Source organism: Delphinapterus leucas, chromosome 1, assembly GCF_059928025.1.
Source record: "Delphinapterus leucas isolate spDelLeu-1000000601 "Yukka" chromosome 1, BTC_Dleu_Yukka2, whole genome shotgun sequence".
Taxonomy (NCBI): domain Eukaryota; kingdom Metazoa; phylum Chordata; class Mammalia; order Artiodactyla; family Monodontidae; genus Delphinapterus; species Delphinapterus leucas.
Genome location: NC_143129.1, coordinates 164,544,866 through 164,569,814, shown reverse-complemented (window position 1 = coordinate 164,569,814; position 24,949 = coordinate 164,544,866). Strand labels below are relative to the sequence as shown.

The 24,949-nt window shown below is 42.7% G+C and overlaps 1 protein-coding gene across 7 annotated transcripts in view; it reads right to left on the bottom strand.

Moving 5' to 3' along the window:
• Positions 1–216: 216 nt before the first annotated feature.
• The window catches only part of RNF19B (ring finger protein 19B), a 43,424-nt gene continuing 18,691 nt past the window's right edge, over positions 217–24,949 (bottom strand). For 2 of the 7 annotated variants that reach the window (XM_022575129.3, XM_022575131.3), the window contains exons 6-9: positions 24,686–24,826; positions 23,538–23,745; positions 20,656–20,787; positions 18,813–19,627 (exon numbers count right to left, since the gene is read on the bottom strand). In XM_022575129.3, the coding sequence (XP_022430837.1) occupies positions 19,171–19,627; positions 20,656–20,787; positions 23,538–23,745; positions 24,686–24,826 (938 nt within the window). In that variant the 3' untranslated portion in view covers positions 18,813–19,170. Of the gene's footprint in view, positions 321–1,048; positions 17,824–18,812; positions 19,678–20,655; positions 20,788–23,537; positions 23,746–24,685; positions 24,827–24,949 lie in introns of those variants that run through there. The other 5 variants (XR_016387905.1, XR_016387904.1, XM_022575130.3 and 2 more) reach the window with 5 other exon arrangements.

Sequence of the window (24,949 nt, the reverse complement as noted above, 5' to 3'; positions counted from 1 at the left end):
CTCTTCCTTGACCTCCTCAGTGACCTTCATCATGACCCCAGCCATCCTGTCCGGGTTCATGCCTTGAACGGTCCCCTCTGAAATCCCACCCTTGAGCATCCCACAAAGACTCCTCTTGCACCATGCTGGTCTTTTGACTCCCATGGCCTCATCCTCTGACTTCCCAGAGGCCGCCAGCCCATTCTCCTTTCTTCTGTTCAGTTAACCCCCTCCTGGCTTCTTTACCACCAAGCCCACATCACAAGGTTGAGCATCTGAAGGCCAGCTCACTTGTCCAGGTGAGAAATGAGAAATGCAGGGGACTTGGACCAGGATGGTGGCTATGAAGACGGAAAGAAGAGGGGAGATTTGAGATATGTGATTAGTATGCATGTTAAAATTTGGAAAGCACTGTTCTAAATCCACTCACCTTGCTCTCTCTCCCAGTCACTCCTACAGCTCCACATGGAACACACTTCATTCCTCACCCTCTTCCTTTCTGCCAAGTCTTTCCCGTCAGCCTATAAACATACCCAAGTCTCTTCTATCCTAAAAAAACACACCTTCCCTTGGCTCCCTTTACATTTCTACTTACTGCTTTTGTACTTCCTTTCCCTTCCCCTCCAAACTTCTGAAATGAATTATCTTTACATGCTGTTTCCATCTTCTCAACTACCACCCCCTCCACACTCCACAGCAGTGCGGTTCAGCCCTCCACTGGAAGAGCCCTCTTCTAGGTCACCAGTGACTTCTGACCACACTGAATCCAATGAAGCATTTCAGTTCCTAACTTATTATTATCAGCCACTCTCTCCGTACTCCCGTAACACACCTCCTTCCCGGTTTTCCTCCTGCCTCTGGCTGTTCTTTCTCAGTCTCCATTGTAGACTTTTTGTCAACAGCTCAACCTTTAAATATTGGTATTCCTCTGTATCCTTGTTGCTTCCTTTATGGGTCCCATTGGTTAATTCATGTAGTCTCATGGCTCTCCTTTCATATGATGATTCTCCCAGACTAGACAGCTCCCCTGAGGATCAGACTTAAATATCCAATGATCTTACCTCTCCACCTGGGTGTCCAGTCACCTCAAGCTCAACATGTACCAACTTTTACCCACTACTGCTTCTTGTGTATTTTCTATCTCAGTGGGTTGGCATCATGAGGTACCCAAGCCAAGAACCTGGGAGTCATTCTTTCCTCTTTCCTCTCTTTCTACATGAAGTCAATCGTCAAGTCCTGCCGATTTACATCATAGATATTCCTGAAACTAGTGCTTCCTCTTTGTCTCTGCGACTATTGTCCTTGCTCATGCAGCATCTCTTTCCCCCAATTGGTTTTTCATACTACTGAGTAATCTTCCTAAAGTATAAATCTGATCACGTCACTCTTCTGCTTAAAATCAGTAATATAAAAGAAATTTAAGAAGACATAACTAAATGGAAAGACTCCTGTGTTCATGGATTGTAAGCCTTAATATTGTTAGGATGGCAATTCTCCCCAAAATCCAAGCTGCCTTTTTTTTTTTGGCAGAAATTGACAAGCTGATCATAAAATTCATATGGAAATGCAAAAGACTCAGAATAAGCCAACAATCTTGAAAAAGAAACAGGGACTTCCCTGGTGGTACGGTGGTTAAGAATCCACCTGCCCATGCAGGGGACATGGGTTCGATCCCCGGTCCGGGAAGATCCCACATGCCATGGAGCAACTAAGCCCTGGCACCACAACTACTGAGCCTGCACTCTAGAGCCTGCGAGCCACAACTACTGAGCCCGTGCACCGCAACTACTGAAGCCCGCACGCCTAGAGCCTCTGCTCCGCAAGGAGAAGCCGCTACAATGAGAAGCCCACGCTCTGCAACGAAGAGTAGCCCCCACTGGCCGCAACTAGAGAAAGCCCGCACACAGCAATGAAGACCCAACACAGTGGGTCTTTCTGAGGCACTCGTTGTGTTCCAGGCTCTCAGTGCTTTATGCATATTAACTCATTTAATCTTCACAATAACAATAGTACCATTGTTATTCCCCATTTTACATTTGAGGAACTGAGGCACGAAAGAATTTGCCCAAGATCACAAAGCTAGACAGGGTTAGAGCTATGACTAGAATCCAGGCAACATGACCTCTGAGCTTATGTACCTACAGCTTTGCTAAGAGAGAGCCTGTAGCCAGCAATCCAAGCTGATGCAGAGTCATGCTTTGCAAGATTGAAAAAGCTCATCTATTCACGTCAAAGCTAAAGTGAGTGGGAATAAAGGCAGGGAGGTAGGAAGCACAACCCCTCCCAAACCCTTCCTACCTGTTCCCACTAAGAGGACAGTGACCCTATGTAAAGAACCTTCCACTGGGATGCAGCCTAGAGGTCAGGGACAGCTGTGCCTTCCCCCCATGCCTGGTGTTCACAATTGCCTCAAGGCAGAGGTGAAGCTGGAGGCCCTGAGCTGAGGACTGGGAGGTCCTGTTGCTAAGACCCTGCATGGTAGTTTTCAACTACCCATTCTAAGGTCAAACCCTTGATCTTGTCATCTTCAGTAACTATACTACATCTAAGACCTTACGTTTCAGCACCCTACTCCCTGACACCTATCTCCTATCTTTCCAGATTACTTTATCTATTACCTTCTCAATTCTTCAGCTTCTTAAGAGCCTCCACTCTCTTGACGCTTCATGATGGCATGCCTAAGAATTTGGGCAAAGGTCTTTTTTCCATCTGCACCCTCTTTCTGAGTGATCTCATCCAATCTCTTGGCTTTTATACTATCAACATGTCAATGATAATGTCAGTAACAACAATATATATCTCCAGCTCTGACCACTTGCTAAGTGCCAAACTTGTGTACCCAAATGCCTCCTTGTCATCTAATGGCCATCTAAACTGAATATACCCAAGAAGAGCCCATAGTTCCACTCCCCTTAATTCATTCTTCCTCCAGTCTTCCCCATCTCAATAAATGGCACCATCATCTACCTAGTTGCTCAAGCCAACAGCATAAAACGCATTTCTGATTCCTCCCTTTTTCTCATTCTCCATATTCTCTCCATCAACAAGTCCTGTCGTCCTATCTCCAAAATATATCTTAAAAAGCCTCTTTCCATCTCCACAGTCACTCCCTGCATCTAGTAGCCTCCTAACTGGCCCCTCTAATCTACCCCTAAAATCTATTTTCTACACTGCAAAGAGAGTGATCTTTCAAAAACATAAATCAGGTCATATCAACACCTCCCTGGGAATTCCCTGGTGGTGCTCTCACTGCCAAGGGCCTGGGTTCAATCCCTGGGCAGGGAACTAAGATCCTGCAAGCCATGCAGCGTGGCCAAAAATAAATTAACAACAAAACAAAAATAAACACCTCCCTTTAGTGGCCTATGTAGGGCTTCACCACAGCTTACAATGTCCAACATGCCAAGGTCCCCACTCATCTCTCTGATACCACATCCTACCACTCTCCTCTCAATCCCTGCACTTCAGCCACCTGCTCTTCTTCCTTTTCTTTCAAGGCACTAAAGTAGATCTTTGCTCTTGCTGGTCCCTCTGCCTTCAACACTCTGTCCTCAAATCTTTTCTCTGTCTCACTGTCTAAATCAGTGCTGTCTAGTAGAACTTTCTGTAATCATGGAAATGCTCTATACCTGCACGGTCCAATAGGGTGGCCACTAGCCACGTGTGGTTACCGAACACTTAAAATGTGGCTAGTATGACTGAGAAACTGAGTTATTTAATTTACATAATTAAAATTTAAAGTTAAATAGGCACAGGGTTTAGTGGACACCATATTGAACCGTGAACGTAAATTACCCCAAAGCCTCTTTCTATTAAATTATCCAGTTTTCTTTTTTCCCCTAAGTTTTATTGAGAAATAATTGACATTCATTACTATATAATGTTCAAGGAGTACAGAGTTTTATTTTTCCAAGGTACTTTTCTCTAGGTGAAATAACCTTGTTCATTTATATATTAATTCTGTGCTCTGTCTACAAGAATGTAGGTCATATGAGAGCAGAGGCCTTAAGTATCTCATATAAAACTCACTACTCAAAACTCAGGGCCTGGAATGGTGTTAGTTAGGGACATGGTAGATGCATGATACGTATTTGTTAACTGATGAAGAAAGCATTGGTAGTGGTTCTCCAAGTGTGGTCTGCAAACCTCTGAGGATCCCCAAGACTTTATCGGGGAGTCTGTGAAGTCAAAACTATTTTTATCATAATTCTAAGATGTTATTTTCCGGTTCTGATGGCGGAAAAGCAATGGTGGGTCAAACAGCTGTCCCCTTAGCACTACGAAAAGTAGGGACTCCAGGACACCCTTGTAGTCATTGCATCCGTCACTGCTGTGCATGCACAGCAAAAAAAATAAATATACCAGATTCATTTAAGAATGACTTGATGAAACAGTAAAAATTATTAACTTTATTAACTCTCTACGAGTATACTTCTTTTAAATATTTTGACAGAATGGGAAGAATTCTGCTGTCTGCCTAAGTACCATGGTTGTCTCCAGGAAAAGCAATTGTGCAATTGTTTGAGTTGTAAGATGAACTAGCTGCTTTTTTTCATGAGCACCATTTCTACTTGAAAAAAGGATTGAAAGACATACTGTGGTTATGGAAATGTAGGTTTTTTTGCAGGTATTTTCTCTAAAATGAAGGAAGTGAGCCTGTCAATTCAAGGGAAAAAATTGACAATATTTGCGCCAAAGATAAAATTTGAGCTTTTGAGTGAAAATTAGGTGTTTGGAAAATTGGTATCCACTGCCGTGAGCTTAGCAGCTTCCCAATATTAAAGACTTTTAGTGGTGACATTAACATATATGACTTTTATATTGTAGAATGAAATGTGTCAACATTTGGAAGATCTGTGTAACTCAGTGAACCAATCAATACTTTCCAAGTGACCAACACATGCCTGTACAAAATCATGCACAGGTTAAGGATGAATTCAAAGTGCAAGAGAGACCAATATATTTTAATGTAATGGAAAGTTGACAGATATGGTTTCAGATTCCACAATGAAACTAAATTTTACAAAACTATGACTTGTCAAGTTTAGGTAGAGTATCAAAGAGGAATATCCACAATTATCTGAGAATCCTTTTAACATACTCCTCCTTTTCCCAGTTATATACCTGTGTGAGGCTGAATTTTCTTTATGTACTTCAGCCAAAACAACATATCTCAACATATTGAATAAAGAAGCAGATATGGGAATTCTAGCTGCCTTTTATTAAGTCAGACATTAAAGAGATTTGCAAAAATGTCAAACAATGTCATTCTTTTCACTCATTTTTTTGATTTGTAAAATGTAATTATTTTTCATTGAAAAGGGTATTATTTAATTTAACATTGATGGGTTTATTATTTTTTAATAAATAATTATTTTTAATTCTTAATTTTAGTTTATAATATTGCAAATATCAATAATGTAATCCACATAAACAAAAGCTCTTTCAGGTCTTCAATTTTTCAGAGTGTACAGGGATCCTGAGACCAAAAACTTTGGGAAACGCTGCTACAGATAAACAAAGTTAATCAGCCCCTAATACCTTGGTGCATTGATGAAGGGAACACAAGGTAATTATAAATAAGCAATCCCATTTTGAACAGGAGAGGAGGGGAAAAATCACCCAGTGGTCCCTGGTGTGTATTGTATCCTTCAGAGTGAGAACAGCAAGGATTCCCTGCTTTGATAAAATGAGGCCAGTCTGGCTGCTCTGCCAGGTTGGGGGAATCTCATCTAACCATTGTTAACTGTGGCCACATCTTAGAGTTTTGAGGATTTCCCATTGGTATTGTTTGGGGCCAAGACATTGCCCCTGGGGTTGATCAATTACAGGATTCCTCCTGTCAGGATTGGGGTTTCTCTCACAGAACCACTCCCTTAAAAGCTGTGTAAGTTTTCTGGCTATTCACATTTGGATAACTCCATGAATTAATAACCAAGTCAGAAGAATGATGAATTATGGTCCCTAAATCTAGACCTTGAGCTTGGTATGCAGGGTCTTAGCAACAGGACCTCCCAGTCCTCAGCTCAGGGCCTCCAGCTTCACCTCTGCCTTGAGGCAATTGTGAACACCAGGCATGGGGGGAAGGCACAGCTGGCTGTCCCTGACCTGTAGGCTGCATCCCAGTGGAAGGCTCTTTACATAGGGTCACTGTCCTCTTAGTGGGAACAGGTAGGAAGGGTTTGGGAGGGGTTGTGCTTCCTACCTCCCTGCCTTTATTCCCACCTACTTTAGCTTTGACGTGAATAGATGAGCTTTTTCAATCTTGCAAAGCATGACTCTGCATCAGCTTGGATTGCTGGCTACAGGCTCTCTCTTAGCAAAGCTGTAGGTACATAAGCTCAGAGGTCATGTTGCCTGGATTCTAGTCATAGCTCTAACCCTGTCTAGCTTTGTGATCTTGGGCAAATTCTTTCGTGCCTCAGTTCCTCAAATGTAAAATGGGGAATAACAATGGTACTATTGTTATTGTGAAGATTAAATGAGTTAATATGCATAAAGCACTGAGAGCCTGGAATACGACTGCCTCAGAAATGTTAGCTTTTATTCTTCATTATTCTTTCTGCAAAATTTATGCCTTTGACTCTGAAATCAAGGCTTGGGAAAATAGCCAACACATACAGCCCCCTGACAAATTTTTAGCAAGTCCCCTAAACATCCCACCTATGTCAGGTACATGGTCTGAGCTTCAGGAGACCCTGGCCTTGAAGCTGCATCTCAGGGAATGCTGACCTCCTAGCCTCCTGGGAATGGAAAATCCCAGGATTTTCCCAACAGTTGGAAAATCCTCACTGTTCTGTACCTCACCTCAACTCAGCCATTTCCACATGTTAGGGACATCACTGGCAACACTCCACTTCTCACAGTGGTCAGAACTTCAGTTGCAGGTGACAGAATCCTAACAGAAATGGGCTTTGGGTAGGGGGAAGGAATTTGTTGGATGACGTTCTGGGAAAGTTTGGGGGCCTCAGGCGTGGTTAGCTCCTGGCATTAATGTCACATAGGGAGTTCCCTGGTGGTCTAGTGGTTAGGATTCGGTGCTTTCACTGCTGTGGCCCTGGTTCAATCCCTGGTCGGGGAACTGAGATTCCGCCAGCCACGTGGCGTGGCCAAACTACAACAACAACAACAAAAATAACAAAAAAAAACCCCAATGTCATTTTGTATGCTCAAATGTGCCTCTGTCTCTTGTCTTCTCTCCATTTCTCAGCTCTGCCTTCGTCTGTGCTGGTTTCAGTATCAGGCAGTCTCTGTCCATGTAGTGGAAGATCCATGCTTACAACTTCCCAGCTTTGGAACCTCAGGAGAAAGCAGCCTCTACTCCCCTGGAATTCCAGAAAAGTTTGGGATTGCCTTTAATTTCTCCAGCTGGAGCTGTGTTCTTTAGCCTTGAAACATTCCAGAGTGAGGTCACATGTGGCCTCAGGGGACTGAAACTACACCGCCAGGGAAGGGAGGAAAGGCTTGATATTTATCAACCATCTGTTCTGTGGCAGGCATTTTATATCTTCTCATGGTGAAGATTATCCCTTTTGGGGAAGGAGACTAGATCTCATGGTGGTCTCCAACTCCCTCCAAGCTGAGAGCACAGGGGGTCCTTCTCATGTCCACAGCCAACCCCTCTTCCTGTGCCCTTGATCCCATCCCTCTATCTTCCTAAAGACAAAGCACCATCTAATAGCTTCCTTTCTCTTATATTGTCACTCTCTCCATTTCTACCCTATTTTCTCCTGAGCCGCCAAACATGCTTGAATCTCTTGTACTTAAAAAAAAAACAACGAACTCCTCTTCTTAGCAGTACCTCCTTACTTTTCACTCACACCTCAACTAAACGAAATCAGTTTTCTATTGCTGCCATCTTTTGAAACTGCTCTTTCCAGAGTTACCAGTTACTTCCCCTGTGACAAATCCAGCTCTTGGCCAGCCTGACCTGTCTCACATGTTAGCTAACCCTGCTTTCCTTCCTGAAATCCTCACCCCATCATTTCCTTCATTCCCGGTTCTCCTCCTCCGTTTCCTGGCTGCTCCTTTCCTGCACTCACTGGTTAAAGGTTTATGAAAAGAGAAGGCCAATTTCCCTTTCATTCACATCTATGATTTCAAGAAGTGTTTTTTTCATTGGTGATTTTCCATCTCCAGGGCCTGGGTCTGTCTCCGGGTGTCAGTTTCTGTGCCCTGACACAGAGCCTGAACAGAGCAGCTGTCCACATATGGTGGGCAATGAGTGGATTTCCTCAAAGGCTGGTGCCTAAGGAATGACAAAGCAGTATCCAGAGCTGGAACTATATTCCAAGCCACTCACAAAGGCAGACGCACAAAAGTAAGAGGAGGGGTGGTTATCCCGCCCTTGCTGGCTCCTTGTGATGACAACTCAGGCCTGATAATTCAGCCACAAAGAACCAGCAGTCTTCTCTCTTTGTCACCCTCCACTCATGAAGCCCTCTCCCTCATGTCTGCATGAGGGACAGCCATATTGGAGTGGGAAGAGCACGAATTCCAGATCTGGGTTTGCGGCCTGCTTCTTTTTTGACCAGGCTTCGATCTCCAGAAAATCAGTGGCCATGGCTGGGTATGTTCCTAGCTTCCTCAGGTGCTCAGACGACTTTCAGGAATGGGGGCGAATGGTACGGACTCAGAGGATGTGGGGTATCAGGGGAAGCCATCTCAGGGGCCCCAAGCAGGTCCCTGGAGAACAGGAACAATGTTCTGGCAACATGCTCTGGATGTGCTCCTAGCACTTACGTCTCTCATACCAGACGGCCTCACACAGGTGTGTGGCCTCCATCACATCCATGTTGTTCACAGCAGCATGTGGCCTGGGCCCGAATCCTGTGTCCAGTCAGCTGCAGTAAGGTTGGCAGGGCTGGCCTCATCGGATTTACGTGACCTAGATCCCGCTGATTTTATGACGCAAGATCAGCTCAGGTCTGCTGGCCCTGGGAGATGGGAGGGGGAGGTGCAGGTCCTCAGCTTCATGGTTTTTGTGTCTTCCTCACTGTGTCTCCATTTCCTTCCTTCATTTGAGAAATGAAGGGATTGGCACAAAGGTGTGTCCAAATTTGACTTTCCAGGAATTTGTTATTATTATAGTTGGGCTGCACATCAGCTCTAGCAAAATGACATGTCACACATCCTTGCTCGAAGTTTTCAAGCTGTGCTGTCTACTAGTCAGGGATCAGTTGCAGGAAACAGAAACCACTCTATTTTAAGCAGAAAAGGATTTGATACAGGGAATCAGAGGTTTAAACAAAATAGTTGGGAGGGCTGGAGGAGTGGGCTCCAGGAATGACTTCCAGAACAAGACCCCAGAATAGCTGCTAACTGGCACAATCATGAAGGTGATGAGTCAGGAGGCTGCTACTAGAATTCTTGCATTAAAGAACACACCAAGTAAAAAGATAACCCATGGAATGCGAGAAAGTATTTGCAAATCATATATCTGTTAAGGAACTTATAACCAGAACCTATAAAGAAGTCTTTATAACTCAACCATAAAAAAGGCAACCCAATTTAAAAATGAGCAAAGGATTTGACTAGATATTTCTTCAAAGAAGATATACAAATAGCCAAAAAGTACATGAAAATGATGCTCAACATCATTAGTCATTAGGGAAATGTAAATCAAAGCCACAATGAGGTACCACTTTATGCCCAGTAGGATGACTATAATGAAAAAGACACAATAGCAAGGGCTGACAAGGATGTGGAGAAATTGGTACCCTTGTGTATTGCTGGTAGGTAAAATGGTATAGCCTCTATGGAAAGAGGATGGTAGTTCCTCAAAAAATTAAACATAAAATTTCCATATGATCCAGTAACTCCACTTCTGGGGTATATACCCAAAAGAACTGAAACCAGGGACTTGAAGATATCTGTATACCAATATTCATAGCAGCATTAATCACAATAGCCAAAAAGTAGAAACAATCTAAATATTCATCAACTGACGAATGGATAAACAAAATGTAACATATCCATACAAAATCCTTACAATATTCAATGGAATATTATGCATCCAAAAAAAAAGAAATGAAGTACTGATACATGCTACAACGTGGATGAACCTTGAAAACCTTATGCCGAGTGAAAGAGGTCATATACAAAAGTCATTTTGTATGATTATACAAAATGTCCAGAATAGGTAAATTCCATAGAGAAAGTAGATTAGTGGTTGTCAGGGCTGGAGGGAGGGGGGAAATGCGACTGACTGATAATAGGTTTCTTTCGGGGGGGCGGTGATGGCAATCATCTGGAATTAGACAGTAGTGATAGTTGCACAACTTTGTGAATATATCTAAAATCTACTTACTGAGTTGCACACTTTAAAATGGTGAATTTCAGGACTTCCCTAGCAGTCCAGTGGTTAAGACTCTGCACTTCCACTGCATGGGGGCACAGGTTCGATCCCTAGTCAGGGAAGTAAGATCCTGCATGCCTCACGGTGCGTCCAAAAAAAAAAAGTAAAATGGTGAATTTCATGTTATGTGAGTTGTATCTCCATAAAGAAATAAGATGGTTAGAAAACACACACACCATGTGGCTGCAATCTAAGGACCAGGGATCAGAAATCCACCTCTGCTGCTGCCACCACTGCTTTTCAACCTCATGAAACTAGTGCTTGGACATTGGAATGCTGCTGAAGTAACTCAAGGTTGCCACAAACATGAAGCAACAACCACACAGCTGGGAGATGGCCTTTGTCTTATTTTCTCCTCCCAACTCTTATATAAACGGATGCAATTTATAAACCCTAATTTGCATGCAGAATGTTAACTGCAAGGGATTCTGGGAAGTGTAGCATTTAACTCTGGCCTTGGCACTATGAGAAAGAGATTGGAATGGATGCTGACAAGCAATTCACCACATCTACCCAATTTCACCCTCCCTAAAAGGAGAGATCCAAAATCTCATTAGTCATGTATCCAGCTCTGGGTGATATTCATTCCAGTTCAGTTACGATCGTGTCTCAACAACCTGTAACCTAATGATTAACTGATCAACTTACCAACACACCTTATGATACTAGGGAAAATGTGGGAGGGGAAGAAATGGGATGATATCTATAAATATATACATATCAGAGCAAGGGAAAAATATGAAACGCTAATACAGTCCTCATCTCTCCACCTTTCAGGAATTACTTATATTCATAAATATCTTTCTCTACTACTTATGAAGTTCATTTTCACAGCCAGTATCTCAGCCGGATGAGGCTCTTTATCTGGTGTGGTGACCCAAATCTTCATTCCTAAAAGAATTAAGCCTTCCCTGGAATAGCCTTTTATCCTTGACTCCTGCATACAGCAGTACTAGAAGTAGCCCAGAGCACCCTTTAAGTTCCAGGCACACTCCTTCCTGCCCCCATTGAGCAACAACAAACCTATCTCCCTTGATAATCAGGATCAATCTCTCCATCTAACACAACTGCCCCCTTTTAGGCTATTGGTTCAGTGGATGAGGAGCCCAAATTGGCCAAGAAACTTCCAGTTCAGTGGACTCATTGTTACGTGCCCTGGTGGAAGTACTTCTCCTCTGGGTATTGAGACTTCTAAACTAACAAAAGACCAAAGTCACAGGGGCAAGAAGCAAAACTTTTGTGAATGGCTTATATATAGGTCACTGTTTCAGAACATACCTCATCCTATAGGACAGAACTTCCACTGCATGAGATGCTGTCTTCCAATAGCGCCATTTGACTGTTGTGTGAGGCCAGCTGCTTTGGATGATCCATGGGTCTTAGCCCATTGCCTCACTTGATGAGAGGCAGTGTTGTGTGGAATACTACATGATGAATAGACATTCAGTAAGTTCATGGACAGTAACAATGATGATGATATGAGCATGATAATAATAAATTAAAAGGACGATGCTAGCTCATACATATAGCTCTTACTACAGGCCAGGCACTGTCATATGTATTCATTTAATCCTCATAGTCCCAAATGAAGAAACGGAGACAGAAAGGTTAAATAATTTGCCCAAGGTCATAAGCTACTTAAATAAATGGTGGAGTTAGAATTCCTGCTCAGGCATTCTGGCTCTGTTGTCTGTCCTCTTAAGCACTATGTTTCTCAAAGTGAACATATAGTCAAATTTAGAATAATGGGGGGATGGATGTCTTTGCCTTGATAATTGTTATTTTTCTCATTTAAAGTTTATTCTTTATGAATATTTTAGGCTTGGCATACATGGAAACAATTCATATCTTGAGTGTCTTTTCCAGTGAGGACAAATCCCTGCCTTCTCTGTGATGGGAGGGCTCTGATCTGATATTAAGTGCCCAGCCGGTCCCTCCAGAGCATGGAGCAGGGCTCAGCTGTAAGCCAACATCAGCTTCTCAAAAGAATTGCCACTGCCAAAAATATCCTGACTTGACTCTGAAATCTGATGGCCCTGTGCTGTTTTTCTCTTATGGATGTTTGCCACAGTGTGTGTACAGTAGCCTCAGTTGCCAAGGGATTTTGCACACCCCTGGATCTGCTAGGTCATAAAATTCTAACTGCTTACATTGCAGCCTGTACCAACTGGTGACCATTCTCTTTCTCTGGGCCCATCAAAGCTAGTAGCCCTGGTGGGTTACTTGGAAAACAGGTCAGTGCAGCATAATCAAACGGGGTATGCTACCTCCCAAATCAAGAAATCCACCAAATGCTCAGGATTTTTCTTAGTGGTGGGGGGTATACAGTGCAACAGCTCATCGATCACTTTAGATAAACTGCCATCCTCCAGACTCCTGCTCTGGATCCCGAAAAATTTCATGGAGCTGAAAGTTCCCTTAAGCTTCCGCAGGGACTATCTCCTATCCTCCAGAACACATGTATTTTACCAAGGCATTTAGATACCTGTTACTTCTTGCTTATTATGTCCAAAAACATGCCATCACATACAAAGTGATGTTCTGGGAAATATGAAATGATTGATGTGCCTGCGCATTAGATTTCAGCAGAGCTGGAGAGGTGATACCACCCAGAGGGAGGACAGTAAGTGGTACTGTTGACCTCGACAGGTAAAAGTAATCTGCTTTTCATGTTTTCTGCTATTTGGGCTAGAGAAAAAAAGCAGATTCCAGGCCAGTAGTTGCACGGCTGCAGGTGCTGGGGCAGGTGTTGACTTGCTTCAAAGTGATTATATCTGAAATAACAGCTACATGGCAAGCCTTCTACCGGGCAAATAATTTAAATGTAGATATGATAGGGATCACCACTGTGGAACTTCTCAGTCTTGGATGGTGGCGGTAATATTTATCATGCCCTCAGGGATGCACTATTTCTTCTGGCTTATGATTCTGGTGTAGGACTGTGCAAGGGGCTTTCCTCTGCTCTTCTTACCACAATAGCTTTCACTCTACCGGTCAATGTGAAGATTCTGTCAGGTGCCAAATACATCTATTACAATTGTGCTTAGAGGAACTGGGAAATAACCACACACAGGATGAATATGTGAGATAGATACAGGCCAAGATTCCTTTTAAGTTACATGATCCCTGTGTATTAGTTTGCTAGGTGTGCCATAACAAAGTACTGCAAATTGGCTGGCTTAAGCATTACAAATTTATTGTCTCACAGTTCTGGAGACTAGAAGTCCAAGATCAAGGTGTTGACAGGGTTGGTTCCTGCTGAGGGCTGTAAGGGAGAACCTGTTCCATGCCTCTCCCCTAGCTTCTGATGGTTTGCTGGCAATCTTTGGCATTCGTTGGCTTCTGCTGCATCATCCCGATCTCTGCCTTCATCTTCACATGGCATTCTCCCTGTATGAGTGACTCTTTGTCTAAATTTCCCCTTTTTATATGGCACCAATCATATTGGATTAGGGGCTCACCCTATTCTGGTATAACCTCATCTTAATTACCTCTGCAACAACCCAATTTCCAAATAAGGTAACATTCTGAGGTACTGGGGATTAGGACTCCAACATATGAATTTTCAACCCGTAACACCCCAAAGGCTTTTTTTTTTTTTTTTTTTGCGGTACGCGGGCCTCTCACTATTGTGGCCTCTCCCGTTGCGAAGCACAGGCTCCGGACGCGCAGGATCAGCGGCCATGGCTCATGGGCCCAGCCGCTCTGCGGCATGTGGGATCTTCCCGGACCGGGGCACGAACCCGTATTCTCTGCATCGGCAGGCGGACTCTCAACCACTGCGCCACCAGGGAAGCCCCAAAGTCTTCTATTTTTAACTAGTGGTCCACAAAGACCTTTTAGGTCCCTTGAGATTAGTACTGGCTTAGGGTCAGTTTCCAAGTATTCGCTAAAGGCCTGGGTATTTCCATTTCCCTAAGCACAGGAACATAGTTAATTGACTTAAGATTCCTTTGGGGAAGATTAGAAAACTTACAATTTAGTTATGGTAATATTGCTGGGTGCTTTCTCCAGGGTACTCAGCATTCCTTTATTCAAGGGCTTTGGGTCTGAGAATTTAGTGAGTGTCCATAACTCTCCATTTTGGTGACTTAAAACAGGCCTCTCTTTGCCAGACCTGGAGTTTTGCTTTGTGTATACAAACCAAGTATTCCTGCTCTGTTGCCTTGGTACTGCCCCTTGGCCCCTGCCACTCCAGGATCTCCGTCATACCTACTGATATCAGGGATTCCATTTCAATGGCAGCATCTCTTAGCTTCACTTCCGACTATAGAGAATATACATTACAGCACTTTCAAGGTAAGGTGTTCCCTTTATCTATGTACTTTCCAATTCCTTTGTGAAAGGAATGTCCTCTGAGCAATTTTAGAGGGCAAAATTAGGAGATGAGTAGGTCACACATATGATAAATCTATACCAACACTTCTATCTTCATGTTTCTGGATTCATCTTCTAATGCTATACTAAGGAATTTTTAGCATTTCAATTTGAGTGTAGACCACTGTTAAGTCCAGGTTTCATCCAACCAACCAGCTAAGAGCTACTCTTAGCTGCTAAAGTCAGTATAATGATTCCAGAATCTCTAGAATGCCCATATTAATAAGTTCAACCCAAATGAAAATAAAATTGTTCTTTTCTTCCTGGTCTAATACCTTTGGAATCCAGTCCACACACATTCCTCAGGTTTCTGCTGATTCAAATTAGCAAAATCTCACAATTCTGTAACCTTTCTTTCTCTCAGGTCAGATTTTGTGGTTGCCTTTCTAAAGCATACTGGGATCTGACTCTAGTCACAGATTTGGTAGCAATAAGGGGTAGTGGGTGGGACATGAGAAGTACATGAGAAGGGACACAAAAGCCTTCCCTTTCAAGGCAACTACCGCAGGTAAGTTGCCCTATCAACGGGGGAAGACAGGACCAGCCCTATCAACGGGGGGAGGACAGGACCAGCCCTATCAACAGGGGGAGGAGGGAGGGCTGCTTCTGCTGGTAAGAGAAGCTAAGTGGAGTCTGTGGGTTCAGAACACTAGGATTTACCCAAATCTACTCACATGTCCCCATTTCACATCTTACTCTTTCCTAAACAACATCCTAACTTTTATATAAGAGACTGGTAAGCTAAGAATTTAACTTATGTCGTAATTCAACAACCCAGAATCTCTCCTTGATTTTCATGTACATCAGCCTTGTGGCTACAAGAGACAGCTTTGAGCTGAAAATTTTAAACTCTTAAGGCTTTCATTTTCTTTCTTTAATCTCTCTAGCATAAGCCACCACCATTTAAGTCTTCATTTCTTACACGATGGTCTGTTGTGGCTGCCACTTGGTCTATCAAAGTCTTTTATCCAAAAGACAACTCATTTAATGTGACCACAGATGTAAGTCATCTTTGCCTACTACCTTACCATTTTCAATGGCAACTAGATTCTCATTTCCTTCAAATCCAACTTAGTCATAACTAATCAAGAATCCCATCTTTGAGGGACTATTGTCTATAACCAAATTTGGAACCAAATACTGTATCAGTTAGGGTTCAGTAACTGCAGAAAACAAAACCCTTCCACCTATTTTAAGTAGAAAAGAATTCAATACACGTAAATTAGGTGCTTACAAAGGAGTTGGAAAGCTGGGCAAGTGGGCTCTAGGCTGGACCTCCAGGAAAGACTCCCAGATCGGTCCACTATGGGAGCCACTACCTCTGCCGCCATCAGGAAGATGAGGAACCAGGAGGCCAGCATAGGCTGACTACAAGAACATGTATCACTGACGGTTATTTATGGATCAGGAGTCCCTTCAACATCCACACAACTATTGATGGATATTGGAATACCACTGGAGGGAAACCTAAGGGCTCTATACTTTTGCAGGAACAACAAAGTTGCTGAAGATGAGCCCTGAATCACTTCCTCCTTCCATATCCTTGTTTGTGCATCTGGCAAAATAAATTACATTTAGAACCTTGGTTTCAAGGAAGTGTGAGACATGTAGTTTTAACCTTCCAGCCTCTAGAGTATAAGACAGTACATTAGAAAGAGGTCAGAATGAATAAGTACCCATTTAGCACTTCCACAAATTTCTTTCCATTGGCCCATCTAAGTAGGACTGGTGACCAGACATGTCTTCTCCCAGTTTTAGCCACTTTTAAAGTTGAACACAACACCCCATCTGTCTGGCTTTGAAGATTACCTCTCTTCCTGGCCTCAGAGTAACCTAAAATGTCATTGTCTTCAGAGTTGTTTTGATAATCTACACAATCCTGTCCTCAGCCACCTCTTCAACCTGATCTACTACTCTCCTCCTTGGTCCACTCTGTTCCAGCCATTTAGGCCTCTATGCTGTGTGTGTGTTTAAACAGACTAAGGATGCTCCACCAAAGGACCTTCATACTTATTTTTCATGTCTGGTATGTCCTTGCCCTAGAAATCCACATGGTTCTCTCTCACTCCATCAAGACTCTAATAAAATGTACCTTTAACTCCATCAAGACTCTAGTAAAATGTACCTTTATCAGAGAGGCCCATAGTACCCACCTAAAGCAGCTCTCTTTTCCACTTTCCCTGCTTTTCTTCATTGCACTTATCCTCATCCAGATTATACACCTGATCGTCTTTTCCCACTAGAGTGTGACTTTCACAGGAACAGGAATTTTGTGTTTTCCTTATTGCTGCATCCTGTACCTGAAACGTAGTAGGTATTTCAGAATGAATGAACGCTGTACAAGTAAGAAATTAAACTTTCCCCATTTTCTAAACTGAGAATCAACTTTTCCCATGCATTACTCATGTTCTCCTCCAGGTGGTGCTGACGGGCCTTTTCATCTAATGTCTAGGAGATACAACAGTGTTGCAAAGGATTAGAATAAGCTTAGTTTTTCATAGCCTCTGGTCTAGAGCTCTGGGCTTTTTTTAGATGGCACCCATAATCTCCCTTAACTTATTTCTTCTTATTCCTGCAGGAGAAAAAAAAATATGGGCCTTCAACAAAAGCGTTTTCAGTACGCCATCTCACTTAATCTTTACAACTCCATAATTAGGATTATGATCCCCATTTTGGCTAAGTGTAAACACACTCAGAGTACGTAGCCCAACTCTCGCAGCAGTAAGAACTGGAGCCTAGATAAAAATACAGGTTTGGCTGCAATCTCCTGCCCCTCCAAAAGACTTCCTTGATTTTATCCAAGTTAATTGCTCTCTTCATGCTGCTTCAAGAGAAATACAAGTCTTGAGTTGATAATTTGCATTTCAGAGATTTCCATACGGTCTGCCCCTTTTCCCAACAAGTTCCCTTTTTCACACAAAGACACCCTCTTGGTCATTCTTCTAGAGACCCAAAGTCCACTAACAGCACCTCCTGTCCCAGGTGCAGGGTAATGTGCTAAGTCTGGTTGCGGTGCCGAAGAGATAAGAATCTTCCAAGATGGCTGTTGTCCAGACTCATCATCCTCATCGTAGTAAAGCACAGGCCAGGAAGACAAAGAGCAGGTGCATCTGTGAAAGGAAACAGAAAGCCATCTGGTCCTCAGGGAAAGGATGTTTTCAATTCTTCCTCTGGGCCCAGGGTTAAAGTGACAGAGAAGTTTGGCACTGGAAGCTCCTTAAATACTGTCTGAGAGTTGGGGATATTAGCGGCATGAGAGAGTAACTGACTCACACAGTCACAGAGTAAATTACTGCCAGATTTGGAATCTCAGATCAGGTTTCATAAATCTTTTTTCTGCTATACTATGTATGAGCTTTGATTTCTAAGGCCATTATTCTAGACAGAGCCAAAACCCCAAGTAACACTAACTTAGCTCAATTCTGACAAAATTATAAGATCAGATAAAATTAAATATGTTGTGATTTTGATGACATGCCTCCTCTCTCCTTTCATTACAAATCCTAGTCAGATTCCTTAGTCCCTCTTACTTAAACTAGACTGGCAAAACTAGAGAGTTTTTTGGAACAGGGAATGTGTACACGGGAGCATAACAAACACCTAGGATATTGCTTGGTGATTATGCAGAATAGGTACATTTCTTTATCCAGTAAGAATACTCTGTTCCCCAACTTATAACCATGCAACATTCACTGGGATTTCTGAAGAGCCACTGGAACTGATACCCCTTCCCTCCTCTGAAGCACGTTTCTAATAGTGACTATAATGCAGAAAGGGGTAAATAAAGCTTTAATAGGAAAACTGCACAGCTGCCTCTAGAGGGCAAACAAGGCTCATTTTCATCTCCAGCTTCTCTATCTGGCTGACTCAGCTAATTCTTCAGTCTGACTACACAGTCCAAGTCAAGCTTGGCTTTGCTTCCTGTCATACTAGGAGTCATTGGTTTACAGATGACTCCACTGCAGTCTGGTTAGAATACCATCCTTCTTCCCTGGGATTAGGAAAGCTTAGATCTAGAGACTGTTAAAGATGTAGTGGTCTGTTTCAAACACTTGGCTCTGGAGAACTATCCAAGCCAAGGAAAATGAGAGGAGTTGAATTACGACAGAAATCTTTATTAAAATGTGTCCTTCAGTAATATGTTAGCATACATACAATATACACACATACATCTGTACACTCTTTGACACACCTCACAGATTGCCACCATCAGTTTAACCAATAAATTAAAACTAAAAAAGGGTGGGGGGTGGGCAAAGGGGATGGGGGGTGGAACCAAGGGCAAAGTTTCCATGTTTCCTCTGTTAAGAAATTGCAAATTTCTCAGAATTTCCCTGGGGAAAACCTGTGACCAGAGAATCTTTGAAATAAAATATGTAAATCCCTGCCCCCCCCAAAAAGATTCCAAAAGATGCAGTTACAAGTGTGCTTCTCAGAACAGGAGCATTTATTCCACTTCATACTCTGGCTTCTGCATCTTCCGGCTTCAAGACAGTCGTCCCCTCAGCTGGGGCAGAGAGGTTCATATGGGCACTTGGGCTCGGTGCACCTGGGGCTCTGGGTGTTGAGGGGCAGGCTGCGGCTTGGGAGTGAGGGGAGCCACACTCATCCGAGGTGATGTCTGGCACATCGTCGGACTGCGTATCAGAGCTCTCCAGGTCACTGCGGATGCTCTCGGGCTGGGCCAGGCTGATGTCCCAAGGTCTGCTGGCCTGGCAGTCTTTCTGTTCACAGCTTTGGTGTTTGCAGGGGGGATCCTCTTCATTGCTGCCACCGCCACCACCACCTTCTTCTTCATTCTCCACCATCTGTGAGTGAACATGGAGTGAGTCCTCCGTGCTGCTTCCACTCACCAGCTGATAGTGGCTTGGTTTGGCTTCAATGTCCACTTGGATTTCCATATTGTTGCATTCTCTGTGGAGACAAAATCCACTTTGCTGAATCATGCATGGGTCATGCTATACCTGTTGGTAAAAGCAGTTTGTGGGTTCAGGATTAGAAGGTCCGAAAATATAGGTTAATAGTAGAATAGAGCTCACTTTTAGAGAAAATAAAATTTAATCTAATACTCAAATAAGATGGAGAAGAACAATTAGATCTTTTTGTTGATTTAAAATACGTACACAAACACAAACATCTCTGCCAAGTTCTGTATTTCTTTATATTTTAACTTTCATTGGAGTATAGTTGATTTACAATGTTGTGTTAGTTTCTGCTGTACAGCAAAATGAAATCAGTTATACATATGTATACATATATCCACTCTTTTTTAGATTCTTTTCCCATATAGGTCATTACAGAGTATTGAGAAGAGTTCCCTGTGCTATACAGTAGGTCCTTATTAGTTATTCTGCCAATTTCTTTAAACAACTAAAAATGAGCTTCCAAAATTCAACTAAGGTTCGGAGCCTCACACTATCTTACTCAAAATATGAAAGTGAAAGAAGAGTCACAGCTTTTTACTTCTCTGCCACAATTAGAAGAAACCAGAATCTCTCCAGTAGGGAGTGCTGCAGTCACACCATACCAGATACACTAGCTTCTCAAATATAAAGAGAAATAGGCAACAGGAGCCACATCAAGCAAAGAGCAACATGAGAGCAGAAACCATAGAGCTACATACATACATCAATGGACACCAATCTAGCTCTTCAGTTCCACGTGAATAATTACACTGTTGCAATAGCCAAGAAAAGAAAAGGAAAAAAAAGGAAATAGAAAAGGAAGAAAGAACCTCTAAAAATCAAGTGCTAACAAGAAAAATCAATCAAGAGATGCCAAATACTCCCATACCAAGAACTTGCTGGATGAATTCACAGGGTATACACACTATGTATCACACTAGGTGGTACACAGAGCCCTAACATGAGGCATTGAGCTTCTAAGGCCAAAACCCAACCAAAAAAATGCAACCTCTCCTAGGCTTCTGACTGTTCACATACCTGTCCTGTGGGTTGTAGGAACTGATTATGGAACCGGCCATAGCACGAGTGCTTGCGTTGTCACTAATTGCACCAAGACTGGCTGTGTCTTTGGGGAAAATTTCCTTTTGGACATCGGCTTGGACTTCTAACCTGTGTAAAGAGGGGACGTTTAAGTTAATGCGAGACCTGGGTATTCCGAGACAGTCTGCTTCCTGGCACATACCTCTTCCATTATTCTCTTGCAAATTGAGTTGATCTGATCTTCTCCAAATGTCAAATAGCTCAAACAGATGCCCACACATCTTCTCTCTTAAATTTATCTACTGAAATCGTCCCCTCCTTTCCATCCCCACTGCTACTGTTTAACTTCAGGCCCTCAACAGCTCCCGAGTGGGTAACTGCAATTGGGCTCTCTTTCCAGTAGCCCTAAGTCCAAGTCAAACAACTTCCAGATCAGTGCCAACGTGGACAAAAACCTGATCACTCTAACAGCCCTCTCTTGGCTCCCTCTTGCCAACAGGCATTTAAGGTCTACTGATTTGCCTCCAAGCTCTCTCTCCAGTTCCATCTCTCACCATAGGTCCTAAATCATAATCACACTGAATTTTTTTCTTTCCTTATGCACCTATACACATTTTATACCTCTATGACTTTGCATATGCTAGTCCCTCTCTCTGGAAGTTTCCTTTCTCTATGTGACAAACTCATACTCAGTCCTTAACAACAAAGGAAGTATCATCTCCCTTCATTCTTCTATCAAACCAGTCACTTCCTGCTAAGTGCTCCCACAGCACCTACCTATTTATTAAATCAATTTATGCATCTCTTTCCCAGTCATCTGTGAGCTCCAAAAAAGGAGAGACCACACCTCATTCACGCTTTACCCTCCATGTCTTGCACATACTAGGAACTTAAACATTTAGCAATCAAATTACCCCCAGCCTATGAGCTTAAAGGACATAATAAGAGTCAACCTCTGACAAGAGCAGCAAACTTTCCCAATGGTGTCTCAGAGGACCCACAGCTTTTCCTTTCTTGACTCCAACATCACTTGGTTGCATACTTAAGTATTTCCTCATAATGGGTTTCACAGTCAAACCCATCTGACTCATTTACTTCCTATAAAAGGCCTTCACAGTACTGGAACAGCTGGACTGCCTAAGTTGCAGTTTCAGCAAGTCAGTATCCAATTATGTCTGCTTATTTACAGGGGTGTTGGTTTTAAGAAAGCACAACAGTGAATTCTCCAGCATGTGCGGGCAGGATCCCCTAACAAGAGACAACCAGAGTCATGAAACGCAGACAGGTCAGCAGCAGCCTGCAGCTGCACATTCAATCAACCTCCATCCTGCTGCCTGAGTCTTTGCTCTGCTGCTCCAGCCTTAGATGCCCTTCAAAAATGTGCCATGGCTCAGGAAAATGAGGCAGTGCAATGGAAAGTACATTGAGTCAGAGACCTGGGTCCTAGTTTCAGCTCTGCCATAGAATCACAGTTAGAATTGGAAGAGGCCTTTCACAAAGGCCATCTATCACCTTAGGTGGTTCGCAGATGCTAGTCTGTGCAATGGGTATGCTAAAATCACCTGGGGAACCTTTTCAAAACACAGATCCCTAGGAGAGTAGGAGAGAATCTGGGAGATTTTAATTTATTAATTCTGGGATAGGGTGCTGACATCTATTTTGAAAAGGCTCCCAGGTAACTGACAAGCACTGGTGTGGGATCCAGTCCATCTGCCATCTGTTGCTTGACTCCTTCTAAGAGCCAAATGGCCCTCTGGTCTCACTTTATAAACACTTCCAGGGATAGACGTAATCCATCCCTTCTTTGGACTTTATATAGATTTTTCCTATAGTCTCTATAATGAAACAAAATTAGTTTCCCTCTAGCTTCTGCCAAATCGTCTTAATCTATCTCTTGGCATGAGGCAGAACTCTTAATGCTTTTTTCCAGTTCAAGGCCCTTCAGATATCTGAAGGCAAGCATCTCCCCTACCTTGTTTTGTACCACCTTTACCCCTCCCCAGGGCTCTCTTCTCCAGTGCGTTCAAATAACTGCTTCTCATGTAACATCTGCTATGCTCCTCTGAATATGTTCTGTTTTTTCTAACTGGTAAAACGACCAACCAAGTCATAACCTTTTTAGTCATAAAGCTTTACATATTCTCAACACAAGTTTATAGAATTGATTTACCTCATCTATCAAATGGGAATCAGAATAGGAAGGTTTTAAGGATCACAGCACCAATAAGCCACAAGATATAGTATAAATGCTGTTCAACTGAAAGCCAGTGATAAGCCTAATGGAGGACACAGTCTTGGGAATTCTACAAAAATGCATGCTTCCCCTTCCTGATGGAGGCAGCCTAACGTAGTAGAGGGAGGATCTGAAGTCAAGATTATCCTTTATTGGGACTCCCCTAGTGGTCCAGTGGCTAAGACTCTGTGCTCCCAATGCAGGGGGCCCAGGTTCGATCCCTGGTCAGGGAACTAGATCCCACATGCATGCCGCAACTAAGAGTTCACATGCTGCAACTAAAGATCCTGTGTGCTGCAGCTAAGACCTGGTGCAGCCAAAATAAATAAATAAATATTTAAAAAAAAAACAAAAAACAGAGAGAGAGATTGGCCAGGAACACAGGATTATTGTGTTTAAAAAAAAAAAAATATTCTTTATATGGAGCCACTATGGTGCAGTGGGAAAAAACACAGAACTTTTAAGTTGCTTAACCTTTCTAGCCTATTTTCTAATTGTAAAAGTTAAAACAAAACAAAACAAAAAAACACCATTGATGATTATATCAAAATGATATGCTATATGAGATATGCCTGGCACAGAGAAATGGCTCAATATGATATGTTACTTCTTATAATTCCAACTGGTTCTGTCAGAAATTGCTTACCTGCTGTACTTTCCCTTGCCACTGGAAAGAATGCCGCCACTCAGCGTGCCCCCTGAGAGGGCTGCAAAGCTGGCTGTTTCGCTGTATGGACCTTGCATAACACTGAGTCCATCTGTAGGGCTTCCACTGGTGCTCAATACGCTAGTTAGACCTTCAATGCTACTTTCCCCAATGCTGGGATTCTTGAGGGCTCGCCAGGCATCTGCCACTGGGGATGGAACCAAACATCTCAATTGATGATAGCACAGCATCAAAACAGAGTCTGGCATTTTCCTGCAATGACTCTTCAGAGCAGAGAATATTCATGTAGAAAAATACTCATTTATTCACTTAATGAATAGCTACTACAGGCAGCTACCACATATCCGGTGTTTTAACATATGCTCACATGTAATCTTCCCAGTAACTAGGAACTAATAGCCCCAATTTTAGGTGAGGAAACAAAAGCTTAGAACTAAATGCCTTGTCTGTGGCTAGTCACACAAAACTACAATCTGATTCTAAGTCTCCTATTCTTTCCATTACACTATAGATGTCATCTAATTAAACATGAGAATTTCAAGATACACTTAGGTCGTGTGCTGACTCTAGTAGGAAGTTTGAAAGACCTTTGGGGATCTCTGTGTCCCAGGTTAGTTAATATGGTAAAGTGAAAACAACATCAAAGTGTAAGTCAGAAGACTTGCTATAGTTCCAGCTCTGCAGAAGCTCTTAAACCCCTTTAACAGATGTTGAGACAAAGGCTTAAATAAGTTCCCTTTAATTGGGGATAATAACAGCCCTGGCCCTCTCTCTTCAGAGCTGTTGTAAAAGCCAAGTGAAAATAACAACTGTGTAAGTCTTCTGAAAATTATAAAGTACAATGCAGATATAAGACTTTATTATAATTATGTAATTTACTATTACCAGCATACTTAGAGTTACTTGGAGTCCTACTAGTTTGTACTTTGCCACACAGAGGCAAGTACCAGGGGAATTAACCTAATAACTCTGGAAAAAAGAAATGAAAAGCTAAAAATACTTTACCTCCTATAAAGCTCATTAGCCAATGTAATCCAATGTCAATCTCTCTGTAAAATGTGCTGAATTTTACTGACTTTTATCTTGTGTTCCAAAAATTCAAAGGGAAATTAAAATTCTCCTTTTACCTGTGATTGGGCCATCATCTTCATCAAACTCAATTTTCACTCCCTTTCCATTGGCTGTACTAACTCCACAGCCACCTCCACGACAGAGAGAAATGGGCACAACCCCATAAACATAAGCCAGCATAATAGGGACACCAATACCTGGGGAAGATAAGGAAACATGTCAGCAGGCCATCAGGTTGCAGCTGCCCTGAATTCTCCTTCCCAGGGCTGAACACAGACAAACCACTTTATAAAGGGCCAAGGAAAGACAGAAGATAGCTA